The sequence below is a fragment of the Macrobrachium nipponense genome, chromosome 9 (genome assembly GCF_015104395.2).
Source record: "Macrobrachium nipponense isolate FS-2020 chromosome 9, ASM1510439v2, whole genome shotgun sequence".
In the NCBI taxonomy this organism is placed as follows: Eukaryota; Metazoa; Arthropoda; class Malacostraca; order Decapoda; family Palaemonidae; genus Macrobrachium; species Macrobrachium nipponense.
Genome location: NC_061110.1, coordinates 6,953,352 through 6,977,902, shown reverse-complemented (window position 1 = coordinate 6,977,902; position 24,551 = coordinate 6,953,352). Strand labels below are relative to the sequence as shown.

Sequence of the window (24,551 nt, the reverse complement as noted above, 5' to 3'; positions counted from 1 at the left end):
GAATGGGTACTAACCACCTGGCCGACCACTGCGTGAGCCGGGGAGTTTTGAAATTCTGTCGGACTTCGGAGAAATACAGCTATATATTATATTTTTTTTTTTTTTTTTTTTCTGCCAGGTAAGTCATGAACAAACTTTATTGTATCTTAACAATAATTTTTCATATCTTGAACCGCATTTTACATGTAAAATGCCAATCCGTTCCAAGCCCTACAAAAGCACCCAGTAAATTATATTTCCAGGCCTACAACACATGTTCTTGGGTTCAACCCCATTTTTACTCCATATACGTATTAGGAATTTAGCATATGTCCCTTAGCATTAAGCTTAGCCTATGTTAGTGGTTGCTACTGTAGCCTAGTCTATGATTCTGACATCTAAACTTAAGAAGCTAAAAGCTTAGAATGTGCCAATAAAATGTATAAATAATCAGTATGTACCCATTTCAAATAATTATTTAATTAATTTTTAACTATAATACTCAAAAAAAAAAAAAAAAAAAAAAAACAAAAAAAAAAAAAAAAAAAAAAAAAAACCTTCCAATCGTTTGTTTACATTCAGCTCTTACGAGTACTGAACGAACGCCAAGCAATCACTTTTCCTGGGACACAGTAAGCCATAAATTTTCATTAGTATCTCTCTTCAACTATTGAAACTACCAAACTGTATAATAACCATTCATTTCTATTCTTTATTCTATCTTTACCTAATGGAGATACCGAGTTACTGACAGCTATAATGAAACATATACGTAACGTAATATTAAAACAGAAGAAGAATTCTAAAAAATAAGTATTTGTTGGCTTCGATGATAGCAGTCTGATTTATTTTATATTTTATGATATCTAATTCACAATTTTTTTTATTAAATGTATTGCATGTACTCATTTCAAATAATTATTAAGTAACCATTAACTATGTATAATAAACAAACAAAAAAAAGCTTCCAAACTTCTGTTTACATCCAGCACTTACAAGTACTGAACGATCGCCAAGCAATCACTTTTCCTAGTACACAGTAAGCCATAGATTTTCATTATCTCTCTTCAGCTACTAAACAGTATAATAACCATTCATTTCTATTCTTTATTCTATCTTTACCTAATGTTTTTTTTTTTTATTAAATGTATTGCATGAATAATTTTTTCAATTTACAGCATCCTTTTACCAATAGAATACATAAAGCACAATGGGTAGATGCTGACCAATAGTAGAGTAGAGCAGGATCTTATGGGGTGACTAGCATCAGGAACCAATGGGAGAGCGCGAGGATGGTGGCGAGTTTACTCAGTTGGCGGGGCGCTAGTTTTAAAATTGTTCTCGGTGGTCCGGGCGAATCTCGGTACTTTACAGCAACAACCTTTCGTAACTTTAGCAATTTTCGTATGTAGAGCCGTAGAATTTTTTGTATTTGCTTTCGTATCTCGAGTTTTTCGTAAGTTTAGCCTTTCGTATGTCGAGGTACCACTGTAATATATTGTCATGGAAAAAATGGGAAATTATCTAAAAAAAATATGGCATAAAGCATTCCAAAACCAAAATGCATTATTTGAAAAGAACGTTTTCTTTCAAAATATATTCTTTTTAAATATTAATTTTCAAAATATCTTGTTTCATTTTTTATTAATCTGTGAAACAAGGAGAATACAACCATGTATAACATTGGGTGATAAGTTAAAAAATGAGCAAGAAATATTGGTTCCATTACTGATGTTGCTAATGCGTAATATTGCCGTCGTTTTTTGGTAGCAACCCCCTAGCACCTCTTGAGTTAATGCTTACCTAGCTTACCTTAACAAGTGGAACAACCTTCCCTAGGCAACCCCATGATTGGTTAGGGTAAATGACCGAGCGGCGACAAAGCGGTCATTCTGAAAAAGTACTTAAATTCGCTGCCATGAGTTGTGGACCATCCAAGCAGCACACCGACACCTGTATGCTCCTCTGGAAGTGTTTTCTCGTAAATTACGAAATAATGGCATAATTCAAGTGCTATTTTGCGAAGTGACCCCGTTCCGAGAGAGGTGGCCACTATGTTGCTGCTCTCATTTACCCTATTTCGTTCTGAGATGTTCGATACCACCCTATTCCAGGTTAGATACTGGGTCGGGTAAGCCTGTACCAGGGTATAGGCGTAGGACTTGCTTACCTTACCTCAACACATGGAAATGGCATCGCATAGGCAACCGCGTGACTTTCAGATTATATCATATGGTATCCTACACAGAGGGTAGGGTAACATTTAATAGGGTAAAGGTTATACCTCTCCAGCTTACCTTAACACATGGAAACAGCATTGATTAGTCAACTCCATGAATAGTTACCTTGTTCTGAGAATTTCAATAAAATCCTGCGCTAGGTTAGATTATGGATAGGTTAGCCTACGCTAGGGTATAGCCATAGATCTTTAGGCAAACCCATGACTGTTTACCCTGTTCTAAGACAGGCTAACCTAGAATATACCACATGTAGGATAAGGTATGTTAGCTCATAGTAGGGTAAAGGTTAGGCCTTGCTTAGCTTACCTTAGCCCAAGAGGTGCTGTGGGAATATTATACATTAGCAACTTCAGTAATGGAACCAATATTTTCCTGCTAATTTTTTAATGTATCACCTAATGTTATACATGGTTGTAATCACCTTGTGTTGCAGATTAATAATAAATAAAATATGAGATACTTTTAAAAACCGATATATTTAAAAAGATTATTTTTTGGAAAGAATGATTTTTTCAAAAACCACTTTTGTTCCGATACGTAATACAAACCATCGGTCCTTTAACAATAGGAATGTAACTTGCGGCAGCTGGAACCGGTCGTAAGCTTCGAACAAGGGAGTTTGGTAGTTAACTGCTTGTCCGACAGTCAGCACACCACGCGACTGGGAGGTGAAGAATCACTTTGCTTTCGGCCGCGCTGGGTGACAAACGTGTTCTCCACTTCTCTCTCCCCGCCTTACGTCGTATGCTTTTTTTCTTCAAATCTTGGTTTGCTATTCTAGTGTAATTGTGTAAAATACTGTAATTACTTGTGCTTTTGCCTTTTATTATCATATTATGGATTCTCGTGAGCTGGAGAGTTCCCATGCCCCCCCATCAGCTGCAGACTGTGCCCTGGTGTGGAGGGCCGTGAGTGTGGGGCCTTCTGCTCCTTTATGGAGGTTGACCCTCATGAATTGTGTGCTTGGTGTCGGGGGCGCGAATGCTCTTGCACCGAGCCCTGTGATATTTGTATTTTGTGGTCGGAGGAGCAGTGGTCGCGATATGAGGGGGAAAGGAAGCGACGTAAGCCTGCCAGGGAGTCATCTGGAAGTTCTCCGGCTACTCCCCTGGTCACGGACACGTCGTCTTCTTTCCTCCCTCCATCTCAGCTCCCGCGTATGGCTCCTTCCCCTTCGGGGGGTGGGGGGGGGTGGTTCTCGCTCCTTCTCTTCGCCCGATCTGTCGAGTGTGGAGGAGGGGCAAGGTACCCCGATATTCAGTTGTACTCTGGGTCTTCTGTTCGCTCGAGGTGGGATTTGTAACCCACCCCCCCCCCCCCCCCCCCACCCCCCCCCCCCCCACCCCCCCCCCCCCCCCCCCCCCCCCCCCCCCCCCCCCCCCCCCCCCCCCCCCCCGGGCGTGGGGAACCCCTCCTACTAACCCGACCTTTGCCTCCTCAGGTGCGCCTGCCGCGGTTGATGACCTAGGCCAGGTGTGGTTCTCGCTGGGTCTCCAGGGGACACCAAGTGTTCGGGGGCTGTTACATCACCTGGCGAGTGGCTCTGCTCCGGTTACGCATGGTCCGGTAACCACCACCACCACCACCGTCTCGACCCTGGGGTATGCCGCCCCTCTTTACCATGTTTATACACAGCATATAACAGCTGCAGTTCAGACGCCGCTTCCTGGCATTCCGAGGAGGGTCGTAACACCGCCGCCCGGGTTCGCCGCTCTCGCCTCAGCCCCCGACTTCCGGTGCCCCAAGAGCTCCTGCCGTGCCTGCCGTACCTGGACCAGCCCCTGCCGACGTCGTTCCTGCCTGTGGTGTTGTTGCTCCAGTCGCAGGTCCGTCCTGGATGGAGGACCTGACGACTGTCCTGAGGAAGCTGACGAAGAAGAAGAGGAAGAGGAGGAAGGTGTCGTCGTCGTCTTCATCGTCTTCTTCGTCGTCGTCTGCTGCCGCCTCTTCCCCTTCGACTTCCAGGGCTTCACAGCTGAGGAAGAAGAAGGCTGCCTCCTCCCCCCCTAAGAAGTCTCCTTCGGGAACTTCTAAGGGCCCGTCTCACTCCGGTGGTTCTCCTTCGGGAGCGGGGCCTATCTCTCCTTCCGCAAGGAAGAAGATGGGGACCAGAGGGTTACCGGCTAACACTGGTACCTCCTCACCTGGTGCTAGGGGCTCTGCCGCTACATCAGGTTCCGTCTTGGCCTCTCGTTCGCGAGAGGTACCGGGTGTGTGGTCGCCTGCGGGTGACCGTGCAGCCAAGGTCCAGGCTTTCGAGTTCGCTCGGCGCCAGGACCGAGGCATGAAGCAGAAGACTGGTGAGAATCGCTCAGGTGACTCCCGCCAGACCAGTGATTACTTTCATAGCGATTTGCAGGTACCCAGGGTTGACGCGATGGTCCCAGACTGGCCGCGGGCTGAGGTAAGGAAGAGGTCCCCTCGGTCGCCGGAACCGGCTGAGGCCGGTCTCAGCGGCTCGACGTGCTGTGAGGACAGGCCCTGCTCCCACCGGGGCCGGGCGGATAGGGGGACCAGCAGCAGCTCCTCTGACGCTGGGGACCGGAGCCGCTGTTCTCGGTCCAGCCGCTCTCCCCCGGAGAGCCGTGCGACCAGGCCTGCAGCTCGATCGCCACCGCGGATTGGCGATCGCCTGCAGCCCACCAAGCACACCGGTTCTGCCGGTGTGCGTGGGGGGAGCGTCAGGTCTGCCTCTCCGATCTCTTCAACTTTCTAGTGCTACACCGGGAAGAGCAAGGCGATCTGGAATGATTGTGAGGAGCGCGCTCCTCATGGTCCCACCACGACGCCCTACGAGCCTGGCATGGTCTTAGGACTGACCAGGTTGTATGCGCAAGTGGCTGGAGGAGACCGGGAGGGGTCTGTTGCAGTTCCTCCTTCTGAAGGAGGAAGGTCTCGGGAGGCGCTCTTGTTGGAGGGACTTGATGGTCCTGCTCCACAAGACGCAGTCACTCGCGAGATCCAGAGGTCGTTTGCAGAGGTTATTGCTCTGATTCGTCAGCACAACAACCTCGGGAAAGGATCGCTGCTCCCCAAGTCGTTCTGGGGTCCTAAGAAGGAACCCAAGATGACGGTGGGTCTGCCGCGATCGGCTCTGGCTGACTCGGTGCTGGGCCAGGTGGACTCTCTCGTCTCCGGACAGGAGGGTTCGCTACGGTCTGGCAGGTCTTCCAAGCTACTTCCCCCGCCTCTACTGCGACAGAGGAGATTCTACGTGCCATCGGATGACCCTATGCCGCCCAAACAGGTTAACCCAGAGCTAGCTAGGCTAACTCCGGGGGTGTCTCTGCAGCAGCTCCTGTCGGAGAACTTATGGTTCTCGCAGCAAGAGGCACTCGCCTTGGAATCGACCGCCATGGCGGCATTCCAAGTAGTCTCCTGGTTAGACCTGTGGTCCTTCACAGTGTCTAAGGTTGCGGCCACCTCGGGAAATATCACTCCTGAAGGTGACCCGGCTTTTGGGAGACTGTGCCAGTCTGGAGGTAGAGCCATCTCCTACCTAGCCCACCAGACGGCAAACTTGTGGGCCAACCTGGTTTTGAGGCGTAGGGGCGCAGTCCTCACCCGAGTGACCAGGGCGGCTGGGTGTGAGGCGGCTCTGGGTCTTCGCAACGGACCAGTGCAAAGTTCCTCCTCTCTCTTCCCAGGAGAGATGGTGGATGCTGCGGTGGAACGATGGCGCACTGACGACAGTGACCGTTTAGTCCATCAGGCAGTCTCGAAGGCGTCTGGGCAGCCTCAGCTACTGCAGCCAAGCCCAAGAGTTTGGTTAGCGCTTCCTCTGCGGCCAAGACGATCGCATTGTCGAAGCCCAGAGGAAAGACTCTGCCTTCAACTTCTAGGAGCGACCTAAACCAGCCCTCCTCCCAGCCCTCCTTCACATGAGGGGGAGCTGGGAAGAAGAAGTCGAAGACAGGTGGGAAACGCTAGGGACGGCGTTCCCCTTCACCTGCTGCCGGAGGTTGGGGGGGTGCCTGGCGAGCCATTGGGCAACAGGGCAGCGCTATAGACCGGAGACCTGGATAGTAGACATCCTTTGGGAGGGGTATCTACTACCCTTCGAGTCTCGGCCACCCCTCACCTCCAACCCAGTCCACCTTCAGACCTACGTACCCAGAACATCAAAGGACGTAGCACTTGGAAGGAAGTCCAAACCATACTGAGCAAAGGAACTGTGGAGATCGTCAGGAATCAGTCACCGGGCTTCTACAGCCGTCTTTTCCTGGTGGAGAAGTCTTCGGGGGGCTGGTGCCCGGTGATAGATCTCTCTCCCCTGAACCGATTTGTTCGCCAGTCTCGGTTCATCCTCGATGGGACTGTGTACCAATTCAGGGCACTTTGCTTTGGTCTCTCAACCGCCCCACAGGTGTTCACGCGAGTGTTCACTCTGGTGTCTGCTTGGGCCCACTTGTCAGGGATACGTCTTTTGAGGTATCTTGACGACTGGTTAGTCCTGGCGAGCTCCCGCTTGCAGTTGCTACGGGACAGGGATCGGCTCCTCGAGTTCTGCCGCAATCTGGGAATCATGGTGAACTTCGAGAAGTCAAATCTCCAGCCCAAGCAGAGGATGAAGTACCTGGGTATGCTGATTGATACGGTAGCAGGGCAAGTCTTCCCTGCAGACTCACGGATCAGCAGATTCAGGGAGGCAGCCTACCAGTTCCTGTCTGGGCAGGAACAGCCAGCTCAAGTGGCAAGTCGTGATCGGCCACCTGTTGTCAATGGAGAAGTTAGTCCCTCACGGGCGTCTTCACCTGTGGTCTCTCCAGTGGAGACTAAAGGAGAGTTGGTCACAGGCAAGAGACCCTCCGTACTTCCCCATGTTCCTCACGGAGGAGGTGAGGCAGGACATAGCCTGGTGGCTGGACAACAGGAACCTCGTAAGAGGAGTGCCTCTCTGCACTTCCCCTTTCGGAGATGTTGCTGTTTTCAGACACGTCAACCGAGGGATGATCTGGAGGAGTTGCTGGCTGCAGGCGTGTGGGATCGTCATGACAAGGACCTTCACATCAACGTCCTGGAGCTCAAGGCAGCATTTCTCACTCACCAAGAGTTCTGGGACTGTCTGATGGGACACTCGGTGGTGTAGATGTGCGACAACACCACAGTAGTGGCATACGTCAACAAACAGGGGGGCCTGGTGTCCCTCCCGTTGCACCAATTGACGTTGCAGGTGCACGAGTGGGCCATGGCTCACTCAGTAGAGCTGTCAGCCCACTACATTCCAGGCAAGAGGAATGTAGTAGCAGACAAGCTCAGCCGTCGGGATCAGGTGATAGGGACCGAATGGTCCCTACACCCAGACATGGTGGAAAGGCTCTTCAACCTGTGGGGGCATCCAGTCGTAGAGCTGATCGCCACCCGGCACAACAGGAAACATCAGGTTTTCTACCCGGCTGTGCCGAACCCATGGGCAGCTGCAGAGGATGCTCTTCAACACCCGTGGGGCAACCTCTTCGTTTACGCCTTTCCCCCTGTTCTCCCTGATTTGCAAGGTGATTAACTGAGTGCTGGTCACCCCGAATCTTCGGATGATCCTGGTGGCTCTGCTTGCAGAAGCACCGAGAGAGATTCCCCCTTGGCACAACCTTCTCGTCCAGCCACATGTGGAGTGGTACCACCAGTCAGTCCAGTCCCTTCATCTTCACGGCTGGCAGTTATCCACCATCTCTTGCGAGCGAAAGGCTTTTCTCGCCGAGCAGCAGCAGAGATGGCTGGATACATCAGACAGTGCTCTGCAGCTGTGTACCAGGGAAAGTGGGCCGTCTTCTGTGGTTGGTGTCGTAGACGGGGTCTATCTCCTCTCAGAGCCACTCTTCAGCAGGTAGCGGATTTCCTCGTTTTTCTTCGCTGAGAGAAGCTCCTCTCCGTCCCCTCTGTCAAAGGATACAGGGCTGCCTTGGCTCTAGTCCTGAATCTGAGGGGAGTGAATATCTCGAACCCGTTCGAGATCTCCCTGCTAATGAGAAGCTTAGAGAGGTCTTGCCCACCCAGGAAACTCAGGCCCCCAGGGTGGGATGTGGCTCTCGTCCTTAGGAGTCTGACTCGAAGGCCCTTTGAGCCACTCCGAGAGTCGTCAAGTCAGACAGGGATCTGACCCTCAAGACCCTCTTCTTACTGGCCCTGGCATCGGCGAAGAGACTAGGGGAACTTCATGGTCTTTCCTTCGACGTCAAGCATACCAGGGGATGGGGATCTGTGACGCTCGATTTCGTCCTGAACTTTGTAGCGAAGACTCAGAATCCTTCGGTCCCTGACGACCGGTTCGAGTCATTCACGATCCCCTCCCTATTGGACTTCACCGACAACGATGTGGATGAGATGCTGCTTTGTCCTGTGAGGGCGCTACGGCGCTATCTGAAGAGAACTTGGCACCTCAGGCCTGAGTGTTGACGCCTCTTCGTTAGCACCGGGGTGACCAAGAAAGAAGTATCCAAGAACACTCTTTCTTTCTGGCTGCGTGAAGTGATCAGGAGGGCGTACGGAGCTGATGGTAATGACGACATCCGTACCCTTCGTCCCAGAGCCCACGAAGTCAGAGGCATTGGTCCTCTTGCGTTCCGCAAGAACTTCTCAGTGGCGCAGGTCCTGAAAGGGGGGGGGGGGGTGGGTTGGGTCTGGAACAAACCAGATCCCCCTTCACCTCCTTTCTACCTTCGGGGATAATAAGCCCGTAAGGTCCTTGGACACTTTTTCCTTGGGACCCGTGGTGGCTGCTCAACAGGTTGTGTAGCTTATCCAGCACCCGAGCGGACAAAACAGCATCGCATCCTTGTGTGACTGCATGAATGGATGAGTGAATGAGAGTGTGACTGGCTTCTCTTCCTCATCTTTTTCTCCCCTCTACCTGTGGGCAGAGGGACGCGGTCGTCACTACGCTGGAACAGGAGACCGATGCAGGTAAGCTACTCGACCGAGCTCCATTCTATCCCTTTCATTAGGGATAGGAGCGATTATCCACCACTTCCCCAACGGGGAGAGAGAGTGGAAGCCAACAAGAGACAAACCCATGACTTCATATTGCCTCTTGCAATAGGAACAAGTTCTTGCTTGCTAGTTTTAAGAGGTACACTTGCCTTCCTCTTATTACTTGGGTCCAGAGGTCTGACCATTGATCCTGCGGTACATACCCAGATCATTGGGCAGAGGCTAGGATCCCTCCCTCTGCTCTTACGACCAGGGAGGGAACCAAGGTTGGACGAACACGTCTGTTCATTGACTCAGATTTCACCCACCAAGAAGTGAGTCTTCCTATTGTTAAAGGACTGATGGTTTGTATTACATATCGGAACAAAAAACAATTTGTTGAAAATTTTATTTTTCCTAACTATACAAACTGAGGTCCTTTACATATAGTCCCACCTCATGCCACACCTCACTCTGTTTTTCCTGGGCCTAAAGCAAAGTGGTTCTTCACCTCCCAGTCGGACAAGCATGTAACTACCGAACTCCCTTGTTCGAAGCTTACGACCGGTTCCAGCTGCCGCAAGTTACATTCCTATTGTTAAAGGACCTCAGGTTTGTAGTTAGGAAAAATACAATTTTCAGTACGTATTAATTTTTTGGATGGGTGTATATGTCTGTGTATGTTAACTCATAAACTTTTAAATCAGTATTACTATCGTCACTGTCAATACAATTATCTATCTCGATATCACTATTTGATGAAAGTGAATTAGCATCATCTTCAAAAGCCATTATCTCCAAAATTTACAAAATAAACAAAGATTTCAAAATATAAAAGCCTCCCTGATCTTACCCCCCATCTGATGGAAAGGTTTACAATTGTGCTATTTTTATACCTATGATTATGAGAAATCTGGCATCCTATATGTTTTAAGACTGAGCTGAATGGCTGGTAAGACTTAATGTCACTCAGACAGGGCTAAGTGGAGGGACTAAATTTACTACGATATTTGGAAATAAAGTGTTGATAATATTGATGTCGTCCTAGCGCTGCGTAAAAGCGTTGATTCTAGCGAGCCACCACACCTTTTGGGTTAAAACGTAGAACGACAGTGCGTAAGCAACTCGTATGACTCCTTACCTTGTTCTGAGACTGACGATGTATATTAGGCTAGGCTAGATACTGGGTAGGATAGCCTGTAGTTGGGTTGAGGCATAGGACTTGCCTAGTTTAGTACCTTAATGTGGAAACAGCATTGCTTAGGCAACCCCTTGACTGCTTACCTTGTTCTGAGACTGAAGATACAGCTTAGGCTAGGCCAGATGCTGGCAAGTTTAGGGATGTGGAATACATCTTTGCACATCATGCTCTATGCTGATATCGGACCGCTGATAGTTGACTATTTCAGATATGGCTAAAAATGTCCAGTCTTCAGAAATGAGGGTGGGTACCAGGTCAGGTCATAGCTTAAATGCTCTTTGTCAAGTTATGGGAGAAAGTTATGTCAGGATGTTTATGTCTTTTGGTAGTTTTTAAATAAAGTAACATCTTCACATCCCCAATCTGCATTGCTACTGTTCTGCGGCCTTATGTGTGATGTCACAGGGGTGATCATTGCGGATTGAAGCCTACTTGACCAGATAAGGGTTTGTGACCCCAGGTTGAAGTTAGGTTAAGGGAATGTCAGGTTGGGTTATTGTTGAAATAAATCTTTAGTCTGCATGTAAGCTGGTTACGACCATTGAATACTGTACTGTTTTCAGTTTTTCATTTTTTCCAATATTTGCCATATCCTACGCAGGCTTTTTTCATGTTATTTTTCTTAAATTAAAATGTATTTGCTACTATTTCACTTTTGCATATCACTTTTTAGACTTTTACTCTACGTAGTACTTCCATTTCTGTTCTTTTTCTTTCATCTTGTCGGCCAACTACTCCAACTCACTAGTTTCTCCGTCTTTAGTGATGAATGGCTGCATGTGCCTTCGTGCTTGGCTTTATAACCATGTTTTCATAAATGAGATCCATACGTAATATTCTCATCTAGCTGAAGTTGTTGCCTGTGGGCTTAATTGGAAATTTCTGCAGGGGATGTCCCACAACTTTCTTCAATTCATTGATTAAATTACTCAGAGAGTATTGTCAGAACTTACTCCTAAAGCTTTGCCTAATTTTTACACACAGATTATAGTTCCGGAAGATCCTAAGGTTACTGTTTTTCAGACAGTCAAACATTCTGTCACTTATAATCCCCCTTCAGTATCTCCCCTATTTTCTTCTTCATCATCATCTTCAGTTTTGCTGATTTCTGTATGAAGTTGCTGTTTCGCTCCAACTGTATTTTCTACCTTCCCAAATGTCTGGTTGAATTGTGTCTTCAGGTGAAGGTTTGCAGTCTACTCCATGTTTTTTAAGTTGGTGTGATAACTCAGTGTTTTAAATACAGAATATGCCGCACACTCCTCTTTTCAGCAGTTGTATTCTCAAAAATTCAGCCTGTATATTACTATGCTTTTTTTTCTAGATTGCTTTCAGGTATATTAGTATATCACTTTTTGTGTCATTAGTTTTCAGGTTCTTTAGTAACAAGTCTTGCACTCTGGTGTCAAAAGTTGTACAAAGGTCCAGCAAAAATAAGATGCCACTCTTTCCTTTATTCCGTGGTCCCTGGTTTGATTCTTGGCCATTCCATTGAGGAGTGAGAGATGTGTGTTTCTGGTGATAGAAGTTCACTCTCGACGTGGTTCGGAAATCACGTAAAGCCATTGGTCCCGTTGCTGAATAACCACTGGTTCCGTGCAACGTAAAAGCATCATACAAACAAACAAACAATCTTTCCTTTATTCAGTAATGGATCTGTATTAATAACATCAGAATATATAGAGTAGTTTCTGTTGGGTACAGTTGGTTGTGCTAATTTATCTAAAGTCGCATTTCGTAATGTTAAATAAGACGGTGATATTTGATACCTATCTTTATGTATCCTTTGATGTGGGGTTTACAATTACAAATTATCCGGTAATGTCTTCTAATGATGCCTAAATTCCATTTCCAGGGTTTAGAAAAATTTCTGTGCCAGTTATTAGACATTGGTTCTGGATCGTTATCACAGTAGTAAGTTAACTTCCCTGGAATCACCACAGATAGCCTTAGATAATGGAGTCTCATTATTGATGGTTGTTGTTCTTTGTGTATATTGTTTATTTTTCACTGTTCCAGCTGCATTGATTACTTTTTTTGTCTTATACTATTGTCTTGACAAATTAGTTTAATTTCAAATTAGCATTCATTTCACTGTTTTTCTAGGTCTCTTAGTGTTCCAGTCTTCTCTTTGTTATTCTTTTTTCATGAATAATTCTTCTAGCTTCCCACCTAGTGTAGAGTTTGTAGTATTATATATTTAGAGGTTCTTAGGGTGTCTCTACACAATACATTTTGGTTTTTGGATACTGTTGTTCCTCTTTCTCTCTGAAATTGAATATTTTCTCACCAAATGGTATTGAAGGCACATTCTCTCTCTCTCTCTCTCTCTCTCTCTCTCTCTCTCTCTCTCTCTCTCTCTCTCTCTCTCTCTCTTTTGTAATATGCTGTACTTCAAAGTTCTTTTGATGCTTGGATTTGAACTCAATTGCCCCTTTGGGCTTGTTTCATATGAATAGGGTTCATGCTCTGAATTATAATAATAGTAATAATAATGATAATTTTCTGAATTTGATTGATGTATATTTCATGCATACCTAAATACAGAAAGGTATTTTAAAATACAGAGTAAAAGAATAAAAAAAAAAAAAGCTGTGGGCTAATAAGCACACATGCGATTGTGGACCCCAGAAACTCGATGTTTCATAATATTAGCATTTCCAGTTGTACCTGATGAATTTTATAACAATAACATTTGCGGTTACCTCACGTAGTGGAATGACCTGGCCTCTCTGACATTGTGGAGGCTTTGGTGCACCTGAGCTCATGCTTATGGTAATGTAATTGTATGTGGTGCAGTATTTCACCGAAGTGGTTTTGTCAAGTACTTGAGTTTCTGTTGGGTGTGGAAGTCATTGACATTTTTGTCTGATAGCACTCTGGGCATTAAAAGCATTTTCTACATTAACTTGCATCATTGAGAAAGTTGTGCGTGTGGATTTGTTTCTGTACAATGTATGTGTATCACAGAAAGGTGAGTTTCTTCTTACTGTTTGGGTGAAATTTGGTAACAGTTTGTTGTGAGTAGTGGAGATCACCTTCATGAACTGCCATTTTAAGTTACATGATTTTTTATAGAACAAATGTTTTGAACAGATTTGTGTGAATTCAAAAGCAGTGAAATTCCATATCAGTACTTCATTGGGGAGTTACTTTGTGCAAAGTTTTGCAAAAAGCAACAATTCATATAAGTGTTTTGCAACATAACAGTTGTGCTTTTGTTTTTTTCTGCAGCTACTGACATGTCATTTACCTTGTGACCGACCCATAGATGTCTGTCTGTTAAGTCATTAGTAATTATTCACCTTCACAAGCATGGTACATTTAGTCAATGATTTGTGACTTTTTCTTATCTTGGTTTTAGACTTCTGATATTGATCATTTTTGAGGGATTGATTCTGATTGTTTAAAATGTTTTTTTGTTGTTTTGAACATCAGTGCTAGAAATAGAATATTACTATAATTCATCTTCTCTACCCTATGGTTTGGATGTTTAGACTAGTACTACTGTCACTCTTTGTCTTAAAGGTTGCTTCTTCAAATTTCTGGTTTTTTTGTAGGTTTTGTGTGTTCTGCAGTTTTTTAAATTCCTTAGAGGTCATATTAGTTAGTGTAAGTATACTTGAACTGTTTCCTCCTATTAGATATTGAAATTATATTTGGTGTGTTTCTCTTTGTAACTGGGTTGAACAAAGTCTGCAGTCCTGTACATACCCTTATCTTCAAATTATAATTTGTCCACTGTATCTTTGACCAACAGAGGCACTATTTTTTTAAACACACACTTGAGACCAGTATCCCTAGATCACTTGAGGACAGTTCTTTTTGGTTCCTAGCTGCAACCCCTTTCATTCCTGTTACTGTATGTATTTCCATTCATATTCTTTTTCCTATTGTACTTCCAATCTTCCACCCTCTCCTAACGATTGTTTCATAGTGTAGCTGCAAGGCTTTCCTCCTGTAACACCTTTCAAACCTTTTACTGTCAATTTCTATTTCAGCGCGGAATGACTTTATAGGTCCCAGCACTTGCCTTTGGACTAAATTTTATTTCCATTCCATTCCATTAGAGTTTTGTTGCTTCACTTATTTTAGGACCATATAAAAAGGTTACATTATCTAGTTTAGGTAGTAGTACAGTTAATTTATGAAAATATACTTTTAAGTTACTATGTCGTTAGCTACGAATATACAGTCCTTGTTTGCACTTTGCAGATGACATCGGCCCCAACTTCCGCAGACGCTTGTTTAAGCATTGTGCATTCCCTCATGTGCCATCGACAAGGAGGTGAAACTGAGGGATTTGCGAAACGAGCCATCGAAAGTTTGGTGAAGAAGCTCAAGGTGAGATACTTTTTTCATGGTTCATCAATTTTTCCCTCTTATCATACTCCTCCGTAGGGGGGGGTAGTGCCTCAAGTGGTACACTGTAGGCATTACTTAAGGTTCTGTGCAGCATTTCTTTGGCTCCTACTGCAACCTCTTTCATTCCTTTTTCTGTACCTCCGTTTATATTCTCTTTCTTCCATCTGACTTTCCAACTTCTCTTAACAGGTGTTTCACAGTACAACTGTGAGGTTTTCCTCGTGTCACACCTTTCAAACCTCCTTGCTGCCAATTCACTTTTAGCACTGAATGACCTCATGGATCGCAGTGCTTGGCCTTTGGCCTAAATTCTATATTCTAATTCCAGTCCACTTAACAAACTCAATATCAGTGTCACAAGAATTTTAACCCAATATTATTACAGTGGGAATAGCATAGAATTTTACTAGATGATGCTCACAGGCTGTTGTAGCCAAGTTGCCTTATAAAAGCGCTGTTCAAAATGTTATTTTTGACTGGAATAATGAATTCTCAAAACAGAATGGCACGTAACAGCCTGTTACTTAAGTGGGCAGGAAGGTGGCAGGAGTTAATCACCATGGAAGATGTAAATACCTTAGAAAACATCAGTGTTCAAAGACATCTTGGTCTTCGACCATAGTTCACATTGAAGCATTCTCTCCTCTTTATTCCAATGTGTACACAATTCTTGTTGCCTCTGTAGCATTTCTGAAATATGTTTCGGTGGCAGTCTACCAAATTCTTATATTTTTATATTCATATCCTTGTTAGCGACTTTTTTTTTTCTAGTGATCTCCCACCAAATTTCCCATTGCTTGAAATGATCAAATTTGTTAATTATTTTGTTTTATCATATTTCTTTTCTAATAACTGATCTTGTCATTGGCCCCTTTGGGCTTGTTTCATGTGAATAGGTTTCATCTTACGAATAATGATAATAATAATAATAAGTACTGATAATTTCAGGAAAAACGCGATGAGTTGGATTCCTTAATAACTGCCATTACTACCAATGGGGCTCACCCCAGCAAGTGTGTAACCATACAACGAACTCTTGATGGAAGACTGCAGGTGAATGATAATTCAGCTCTTTTATAGCCCAAAAATAGAAGATTGTTTAATGTTTTTATATCTTAGAAAATGTAGAATTTATATATATCTTTTCTATGGGTCCTTTGCTGTGCAAGGAGGGGATACTTTTGAATTTTTGCCATAGGATTTTGAATGAATCATTCTTCAGAGATTGGTTATTTTGGTTAATATAATTTCTTAATATTTGAAAAATTACCATTGTACCAAGGTCTTATAATCCTTATTCTGCTGCCTTTGCTCACCATGGATATAAAAAAATGTACAGGCAGTCCTAGTTTACGACGGGATCCATTCTGACACAGTCGCAAGCCAAAAAATCATTGAAAATTGTAAGAAAACCTTACTTTAATCTTTTGGGTGTCTTGGAAGTGACATAACCTACATTTTAATTGTTTCATAAAAAAACCTCAAAATTTTGACCATTTTGCCATTTTGGAGCCATATTTCTTCTGTTAGATCAGTGCTTAACCCCGGAACATGCGTTGTAAACCAGGAAATAATTAATGATGAATACATTTGAAGAGCGTCCTAAGCCAAGCCCGTTGTAGCCCGGGGACTGCCTGTAATTGTAGATATGTAAGTTTTTTAAAGTTTATTCACAAGTGAATGGATAGTTAAGCATAGAATGTGTTGCATGAGATTTTTGAGATTTTAAGGGGGTTGGAGGTTGAGAAAATGGAAGTCCAAAATTGTTCTGGCGTACTGCTTTATGAACTTAGAGAGAATATGAGGTCCTTTTATGTTATCTGTTGGTTTGCCATACCTTTGAAGCCAAATAATTTTAACGTAGTTGGGGCCTCTTTAAAAATTTAGAAAATAAAGATTAATGTTCGAGAAACCAAAACGAGTTTTTTGACAATTTGCAGCATGCTAAAAATACTGTCAGTTTCCTTTCCTTGATACTGTAAGTAGTATTGCTGTTCATGCTAGTTATTACATGTAAAGTGTATGAAAAAATAGGCAAACTTTTTAGTATTTCTGATTGGGATGAGTTTCATGATACGCAATTCTTTTTGAACAGCCCTACTTGTTTGGTAGGTAAAAGTTGAACCATTCCCCAACAAGTTCAAATGTCATCCTAGTGTTACCTGATGTCAGATTATTGTTAATATTTTTATGCAGATAATGTCATTTGATGTTGGCAAAATCTCAGGGAATGAAATTTGCATGTTGACATTATCAGAATCTGATGGGTTAAGTTTTGTCTTAAATTAATTTTAGGTGTTGCAACTTATATACTTTTACCATTGACGAGTGAAGCCTAATTAGCAATAATACAGTAATTCATTCCAAATTCAGGCAGTCCCCAGTTATTGGGGCGTGGGGGGCTTCCATTCGGACGGATTGATGATAAGTGAAAATCACCGATAACCGAAAATCGGTAATTTTCGGCGCTAGACAAGTGCCAGAAAACCGGATCGCTGATAACCGGGGGCTGCCTAGTAATGCTTCCCCAAATGATTTATCAATTACAGGTAGCCGGAAGAAAAGGTTTTCCTCACGTCATATATGCCAGAATCTGGCGCTGGCCAGATCTACATAAAAACGAACTGAAACATGTGAAGTATTGTCAGTTTGCATTTGATCTGAAGTGTGATTCCGTTTGTGTAAACCCTTATCACTATGAACGTGTCGTGTCTCCGGGAATAGGTAAGTTGTCGGAATAATTCAGCTTGTGTTGATGTTTGTTGCATAATTATGTGTGTGTGAATATTTGTTTGCATATGCTATACAGACACCACCCTACTTACGAACATTCAACCTAAAAACATTCAGAGATACAAACAAACGGGATCGCAAATTAAAATTGTGTTCAGAGTGCACCACTTTGCCACCTGTAAGTTCAAATTTTGTTTTGTGCACCTGTTCTCTACATACAGTATTGTATGTACAGTGTATTGTGTTTTAGGATGAAAAGACATACAGTACTCTGTTGATTTTACATCATACTGTCCTGAAATAGGCATGAAGAGTACAGTAACCAACTTACAAACAATTCAGCGTGCAAATGGCCATCTGGAATGTAACTCGTTTGTAAGTAGTGTGGTTTTTGTACATTTCTTATGTTGACTTGCAAAATTTTATACCATCATCCTCTTATGCTATATTGGTTGCTGTTGTTATGGGAGTACAAACCATTGTCTTTTGTGTAGTATTCCTCAGAATTAGCGGGAGGTGGTCGTTGAAGCTTTGTGACAAAGGGGTTCAGTGGTGTTAGGTTGGTGCCCATTCTCTTCTGGCTTTGTCAGAGGGGGTTATGCATGTGAAAGTAGTGAACCAGCACATGTTCTTTAAGCGTGAACACCTATGTGAGACCTCGGCATGTGTTTGTGTCATGTCACTTCATACTCCTATTATATTGTCAGCTGCTCTGCTTATGAATGATTCTTTGGAGCTCTTGAAGTTGTGGACTTCTCTTGGTATTCTTAGGTGAGACTTCTATTTTTAGGTTTATGGACGGTCACCTAAGCTTGATGACGCCTAAGCAGAAGGATACAGAGGAAAGACTTGTGTCTTTTCCATTATGTGACTTTTATCTCCTAACGCTTGTAATTTCTCTCAAAACCAATGTGCATTAAAAACCTCCAATCTGAAAGCATAGTTGTAAAGTACTCTTGTACCTTGAAATGAAAATGAAAGCATGTCTTCGTGTAGGTTGCAGCTGTGAAGTGACGTCATGGCGGTCGCCATGTTTATGACGTCACTGAGTATCTCGAATGCGAAGCCAGCACCCTACCAGAAGTGCAAGGCTGTTGATGTTATTCTTGTAGGCATAACAACCTGACATTAAAGGCTGCCTTGTTGCACTATCTGCTTCTTTACAGATGGCGACGCATCCGACCGCCATTCAGTGCATTTCAGGATAAAAGGGACATCGATCACGTGGGATTCTGGGTGGCAACACAACGTTATACATCAAACCAACTGTCCTTCTTGGGTTGGTTCTCCTGATAAGCCTAACGCCGACCACACACCTGCGTCCTCTCTACCTACGTATCAGGAAGGAAAATAAGATGTCGATGCACACCTCTCCCCGCAGGGAAAGGAGCACAATTAGTCATAATTACTTCTCAAAGCACATCCAGATACATCAAAGCTTTGGATTACAGGCAATAATTATGAATATGCAATAGTCCAAAGCACAGGTAACGAATTAACCGTACCTTAAGAGTTTCTTCACCTACGACTTACTACACGATGAGTACTTCGACGTCGAAACTGTCGAAGAAAATAACGGCGTTTATGTGCTTCTTGTGATATCCAGGAAGTCTCGCAGCATGAGAAGGCTTCATGTTCACATACCCGGGAATTCTAAACAACAAATTGAAAACAACAGGGGGCAAACTAAACCGGCTTTAAAAGGACGGAGCAAAGCACGTCCTCCCTTAAAGGCGGTAAGAAAATAACTAACGGGGTCATGAGTTAAAGAGGGGTATGTGGGTGGCTCCACATGTCTCGTGACCAAGCACGGATGCCAATAGTCCCTTGCGTACAGAATTATTTGTTCATGAAACTTACCTGTCAGATATATATAGCTGTATTTTCTGAAGTCCGACAGAAATTCAAAAAACTTCCGGCACACACAGTGGTCGGCCAGGTGGTTAGTACCATTCCCGCCTGCTGGGAGGCGGGTATCAGGAACCAGTCCCATTTTCTATTCATAATTTTTCTGTCGCCGGTGCTGGAAACACCTGTTTTCAGTACCTCCGTCTTAGGATTTTGAAACTTCATGGCCGCTAAATATCCTAATTGTCTTTTGATTTATTGACTTGGATTTGTGGCTAGGCATACGCTATCTTAATTGTTTTGAATATGATTCATTTTTGTATATCTGAATCTAGTTAGGCTAGTTTCAGAGGGTGTTGTCCTGCTAAGATAGGGTGTGGCTACCGAAAGCTTCGGTAGTTCCGCACTCGATATGCACGAGGGCTATGTGTCTTGCTTCTTTGTTGAGATTTGTCATGTAAGGAGTGTGAGACTTTGTCTAATTCCATAAGGAAGACGTATGATTCATATGTATGCAATTAATCAGTAAACAAAGTCAGGGTAGGCTAACCTTGCCTGTAGACTATTTTGCCTAACCTGTAGTAATGGCCTACGGGCTATAAATATGTCTCGTGAGGTAAATGCCTTTACGTTATAGATTCCATCTGTATCTTGGAATCTAAGGTGCTTCGCTCTCCTATCATTGTGGTGAAAAGTTGCTACTTCTGTAGTTGTTCTCCTAACCCTGTAATGTTGCCTTCGGGCCCTAAACAGTTTCTGTAGAGGGTATTGACCTTTCTCTGATACTCTATCGATTCGTAACTTAGAATCGAAAGTGCTGGCTTTGGAGAGCAAAAGTGAAGTGGCTAAGTGCAGTGACAGTGCCCCTTGTGTAGTGGAGGGTGCGTCAGATCGGCCTTATTTCGCCTCTAGGCCGGGACCTCTGCTTGACTCCAGGAACAAGGAGAGAGCATGTCGAAAGCCGAAGGAGGGTTTACGAGGAACTCCACCGATCTGATGTGGCCTTCGGCAGACCTGAAGTTACTCCCAGGCTGCCAAAGTGCGTGCACGAATCCTGAAGGATTGCTTCTCGTCCCTCCGAGCGTCCTCCCTGCGCAGGGTTTGGAGCTTTTCGGAATGACTCGCGCCCTCTAAATAGAAGCTTTATAAGAAGAGACGTTTCACGTCCTCTCTCTCTCTCTCGTCATGCGTTGCAGTGAGAAGTAAGAAGGCGAACGTCGCCTGAACTCGTGTACGTCTTTCACCGAGAAAAAGGGACAGGGCGTCATATTAGCAGGACGCTTTGAGCGCGGACGTCCTAGCTTTGTTGCTGTGAGAATAAGAAGGCGTTCCCTCGCCCCGCGTATTCTCACACGATCAACCCTTCACCTGAGACTGCTTCGTGCAAGTCGGTTTTTTTCTCTCCGAGATGTCTAATGCTCTTCCCTGAAGGCAGTTTCGCTTGCATTGACGCCTGTCAGGAGCGTGACACTTTTCTGCACGCTTTTTTTTTTGACGCTCGGCTTGGACGGGACGTTCGGATGGACGCCAGGCGCCGCGCGCGTGGGTGCACGCCAAAGCGCGCACCAGTAGACGCCGAGGCCGAGCGCACGCCAGTTGATACCGAGCGCGAGCGTCGCGCCAGAGTGCTCGCTGCTCGCCAGTGGACGCCGACGTTGGGCGGGCGGCCGAGAGTGCTCGCTGCTCGCCAATGGACGCCGAGCGTGCTCGCTGCTAGTCAGTGGACGCCGAGCGCGCACACCAGGTGTGTCGCCTGGCTGAACGTTTCTGTTGAAGTCTTCAAGCTGATTTGGGCCTAAAGATTTTTTACCTAACTTCGGTGATCCTTCTACATCGCCTGCGAAGAATGTGAAGTAAGCAGTGCTTCGGAGGAAGCTTAAAGGGAAAAGGCAACTTCGTTTTCGAAACCCAGCAAGACCACGGGTTTCGTGATTTATAGAGGTCTTTGTCAGTAATATTGCTTTTCGTAAAGTCCAGGATTGGATGGAGTTATGGAAAGCTCAAGGAAAGATCTCTTTTGCTCTACCGCAGTCAAGACTTTGCGGTAAGGCAGCTATGGGTTATGTAAAAGCTCGACGTCCTGCACGTCAGGACTCTCGGCAACGTTCAGTAGGATTCTTGCAAAGGCACTCATCAAAAGGAGGAAAGCTCAAGAAAGACACTTCCTTTGCCATACTGCCAATAAATTTTGATACGGGAGAGGAAGCTGGTTGGAGAGTTTCTTCCTCTTCCCAGGATAATTTTGCAAGCTTTTTAGCCATCTGAAAGGGCTTTTCAGATGATAGATTTTGTTAGTTCCTAGTCGGGACTTACGCTGCCGAATTGAACATCGTCGTTCTACCTGTCGTAAGCCGTCTCTTAACAGGATTCTTGCCCCTTCCTCGTTTGAGACGGGAATCGAAAATAAAATGCTCGACTTCCTGGATTACGTTTTGTCAATTCAGTGAATTTCCCCCCATTGACAATATTCTATCGTTTTGTCAAGTAAGTGGGTATCCCCTCATTTGGACAAATTATCTCTTTGTCCCGTAAATGGGTTAGTTCTCATTGACAAACTTCTCATTAACTTATATTGCGTAAGCGGATAAGCTCTTATTGACAAGATTCGGAAGAGCTCTCATTCATCATTCGCAGACTCGTACAAGAAATAGACTTGTAGACTACGTCAATGAACGCTTATGTCCAATAACATAAGAAGCTTGAGCTGTCCGCTTCAATTCTCTTGAGTTTTGTTTATGAAACTTGCCTGTCAGATATGTATGTAGCTGTATTTCCGAATTCAGCTATGGTATATATGTCTGCCAGGTAAAAAAAAAAAAAAAAAAAAATAAAAAAAAAAAAAAAAAAAAAAAATAAAAAAAAAAAAAAAAAATAAAAAAAAAAAAAAAAAAAAAAAAAAAAAAAAAACTTTATTGCAATATAATATCATATTTTGCCTTGCGTTATTTTACTACTGGTTGGCTCCAAGTCATATACGCTTGCTGTAGTTACCTCTTCGGATGGCAACCGAGAGGTCTATTGTCATAAATTTAAGGACATTTAATCGTTACTCCCTGCAGCCTTCCAGGAGTTTCCGATTTATCTTTTACCGTTGTATGGTAGTGTTATGACGACACAAACGCATCTATATATTTAGCGTTTTCTTTTTGTTTCGCTTAAATATACCAGCTTGAGAGTCTCTTTATGCTAAAATTACGGACCTATTTCTTCGTAGAATAGGGTAGCTGGCAACCCAGGCATAAAGTTAAGAGACAACGATCGTAAGCTGCTGCTGTAACTGTCCTCTCCGCCAGTCCAAACGAGGCAGTACAGCTCGTTCGCTGTCATGCGCTGTAGGTTACGTCTCTCTCTCCTGCGGGATTGACTGACTAACCGTATCTCTGTGCTGGCAGTTACGTCTCTCTCTCTCCGCGGGATTGACTGACTAACTGTATCTCTGCCCTACAATCACGGACTTTAGCCTTAGATTGAGGGGATTTCTTACATGAATGAATAAACATTGCATTCGTTTTGCCTTACTATGTTCTCAGAGATATCTCTTACTCCTTTCGGTGCTCGTTACCGCACGGTATAGGGCTACGAGTCTACCGCAACATTTCACTATTATATGCTCTCCTGCTTAGGCAAAGCGCAGCCTTTTTAGGGAAGTAAACATACTGTGTGAGGGAATGGATGAGCTTGCTGGGGACCATTTCCTTCCTAAAGAAGTTTGTTTCCCTGAATAGACTGCAATTCAGACCTCTACAGTTTTTTCCTACCGGGAAACTGAAATTTTTATTAAAGATCTAGGAATGATTCTGAACATCTCTCGGTGCGTTAAGTAACACTTGAGGTGATAGAAAGAAGGTGCCGGACATCTGGAGAGGGTTTCAGATGTCCTGGATCATAATCTGAAAGAAGTGGAAGCAATTCTGTCGTCCCTCCAGTCCTGGAAACTAGTTTTTGGAACCAGTGGTCCATATCAACTCTGATCTTCCACAGCTCTCTCATATCTTAGGAAGTATCTTCTCTCTAGGGTCCCTGTTCTGGGTTTACGAGAAAAGAGCCTATTATAACAACAGACGTAGAATGTAACGATCCTCTAGAGGTTCGTTACAGGATTGCAAAAGTCCGTACGAATCGTCTCGATCGACGGCAGAAAACTACTGACTTCCGAGTGGAATCTTTCTTTAGAAGTATGTTGAGAGTTATGGAGACTTTAGGGACGTCCTTTCATACATCTCTTCGCTATGATATTGAACAGGGATGGATGTTTAGTCTCTTTTCCCCTTTTTCAAAACGCTTAGGAAATGTAATAAGATGATTTATACCCATCACAGGGAGCGACAATGACGCTAATCGCCCCATGTTGGTTTGGCCATTACAAGATCCTAGATTCCACAGAGGTCACGTCTTCCAAGGACCTTTTCCGAGAGAGTCGGTCTACTTTATCATGAAAGGTACCTATAACCTCTCCGCTCTGAGTCCTGACTACGTTCAGACTATCGAGATGTGTGACAGCATAAGATTGCCGTCTTCCCTTTCCGTTTGAAGAATGGGATAAGCTGGCAGTCACAACTATTAAAGAATACGCAAATATGTTGTTGACGGGCCTTTGGGCTCAGAGATTTGCTTCTGTCAAACAAACAAAGCCCTTCACGATCTTTGAGTTCTGTGGAATCTCGAAACTCGCTCACCATCTACTTTTTGTCTCACCTGTTTTCTCGGAGTCAGACACTCGTGCGAGATCAGGAGACACATAGTAGCCCTGAGTTTCTTGTTGACGAAGTCGGTTGCGTTTACACACCCCGATGATCGTTTAACATGAGACCAGGTTTGGACTGTCAGGCATTCGTCCTTCGGGACTGAATCGCCTTTTTGCTCCTCGCTCCTTTCTCCTGGCACCAGAAGCTTGAGTCAGGAGTGGCTCAGGAGTTGATTCGCTAACGACGTTGGGTTGCGTTCATACCCCAAGGTTTGCTTAGCTTGAATCGCCCAGGCAGTCCAGACACTCATCCTTCAGCGAAGAATAGTGCCTTATGGTCTTCAGGGTACAGCCTTGCTGTCCTTGATGCGTTTCTGACTGGTCAACTGGTCTCGGTCACCTGACTTTAGTACAGACTGACTGACTGTGCATGTCCAGAGTCGAAGCTTTCAATATGGAACTTAGACATAGTCTGAAGTTCTTGATGTCAAAGCATTCGAACATCTCCTACCTGTTAACTTCTTGCCGTGATCGAAGGAAGGCCCTTTTCTAACCACCCTTAGATACGACAAAGAGGGTTAGTGAGGTTTTCAGC

The 24,551-nt window shown here is 44.4% G+C and overlaps 1 protein-coding gene across 3 annotated transcripts in view; it reads left to right on the top strand.

Moving 5' to 3' along the window:
* LOC135217868 (mothers against decapentaplegic homolog 4-like) overlaps window positions 1-24,551 on the top strand; it is a 106,087-nt gene that overhangs the window by 38,134 nt on the left and 43,402 nt on the right. Inside the window, exons 1-4 of one of the 3 annotated variants that reach the window (XM_064253889.1) lie at window positions 13,127-13,300; window positions 14,542-14,670; window positions 15,640-15,744; window positions 17,241-17,415. In XM_064253889.1, coding sequence (XP_064109959.1) covers window positions 13,280-13,300; window positions 14,542-14,670; window positions 15,640-15,744; window positions 17,241-17,415 — 430 coding nt within the window. In that variant the 5' untranslated portion in view covers window positions 13,127-13,279. Of the gene's footprint in view, window positions 1-13,126; window positions 13,301-14,541; window positions 14,671-15,639; window positions 15,745-17,240; window positions 17,416-24,551 lie in introns of those variants that run through there. The other 2 variants (XM_064253891.1, XM_064253890.1) reach the window with 2 other exon arrangements.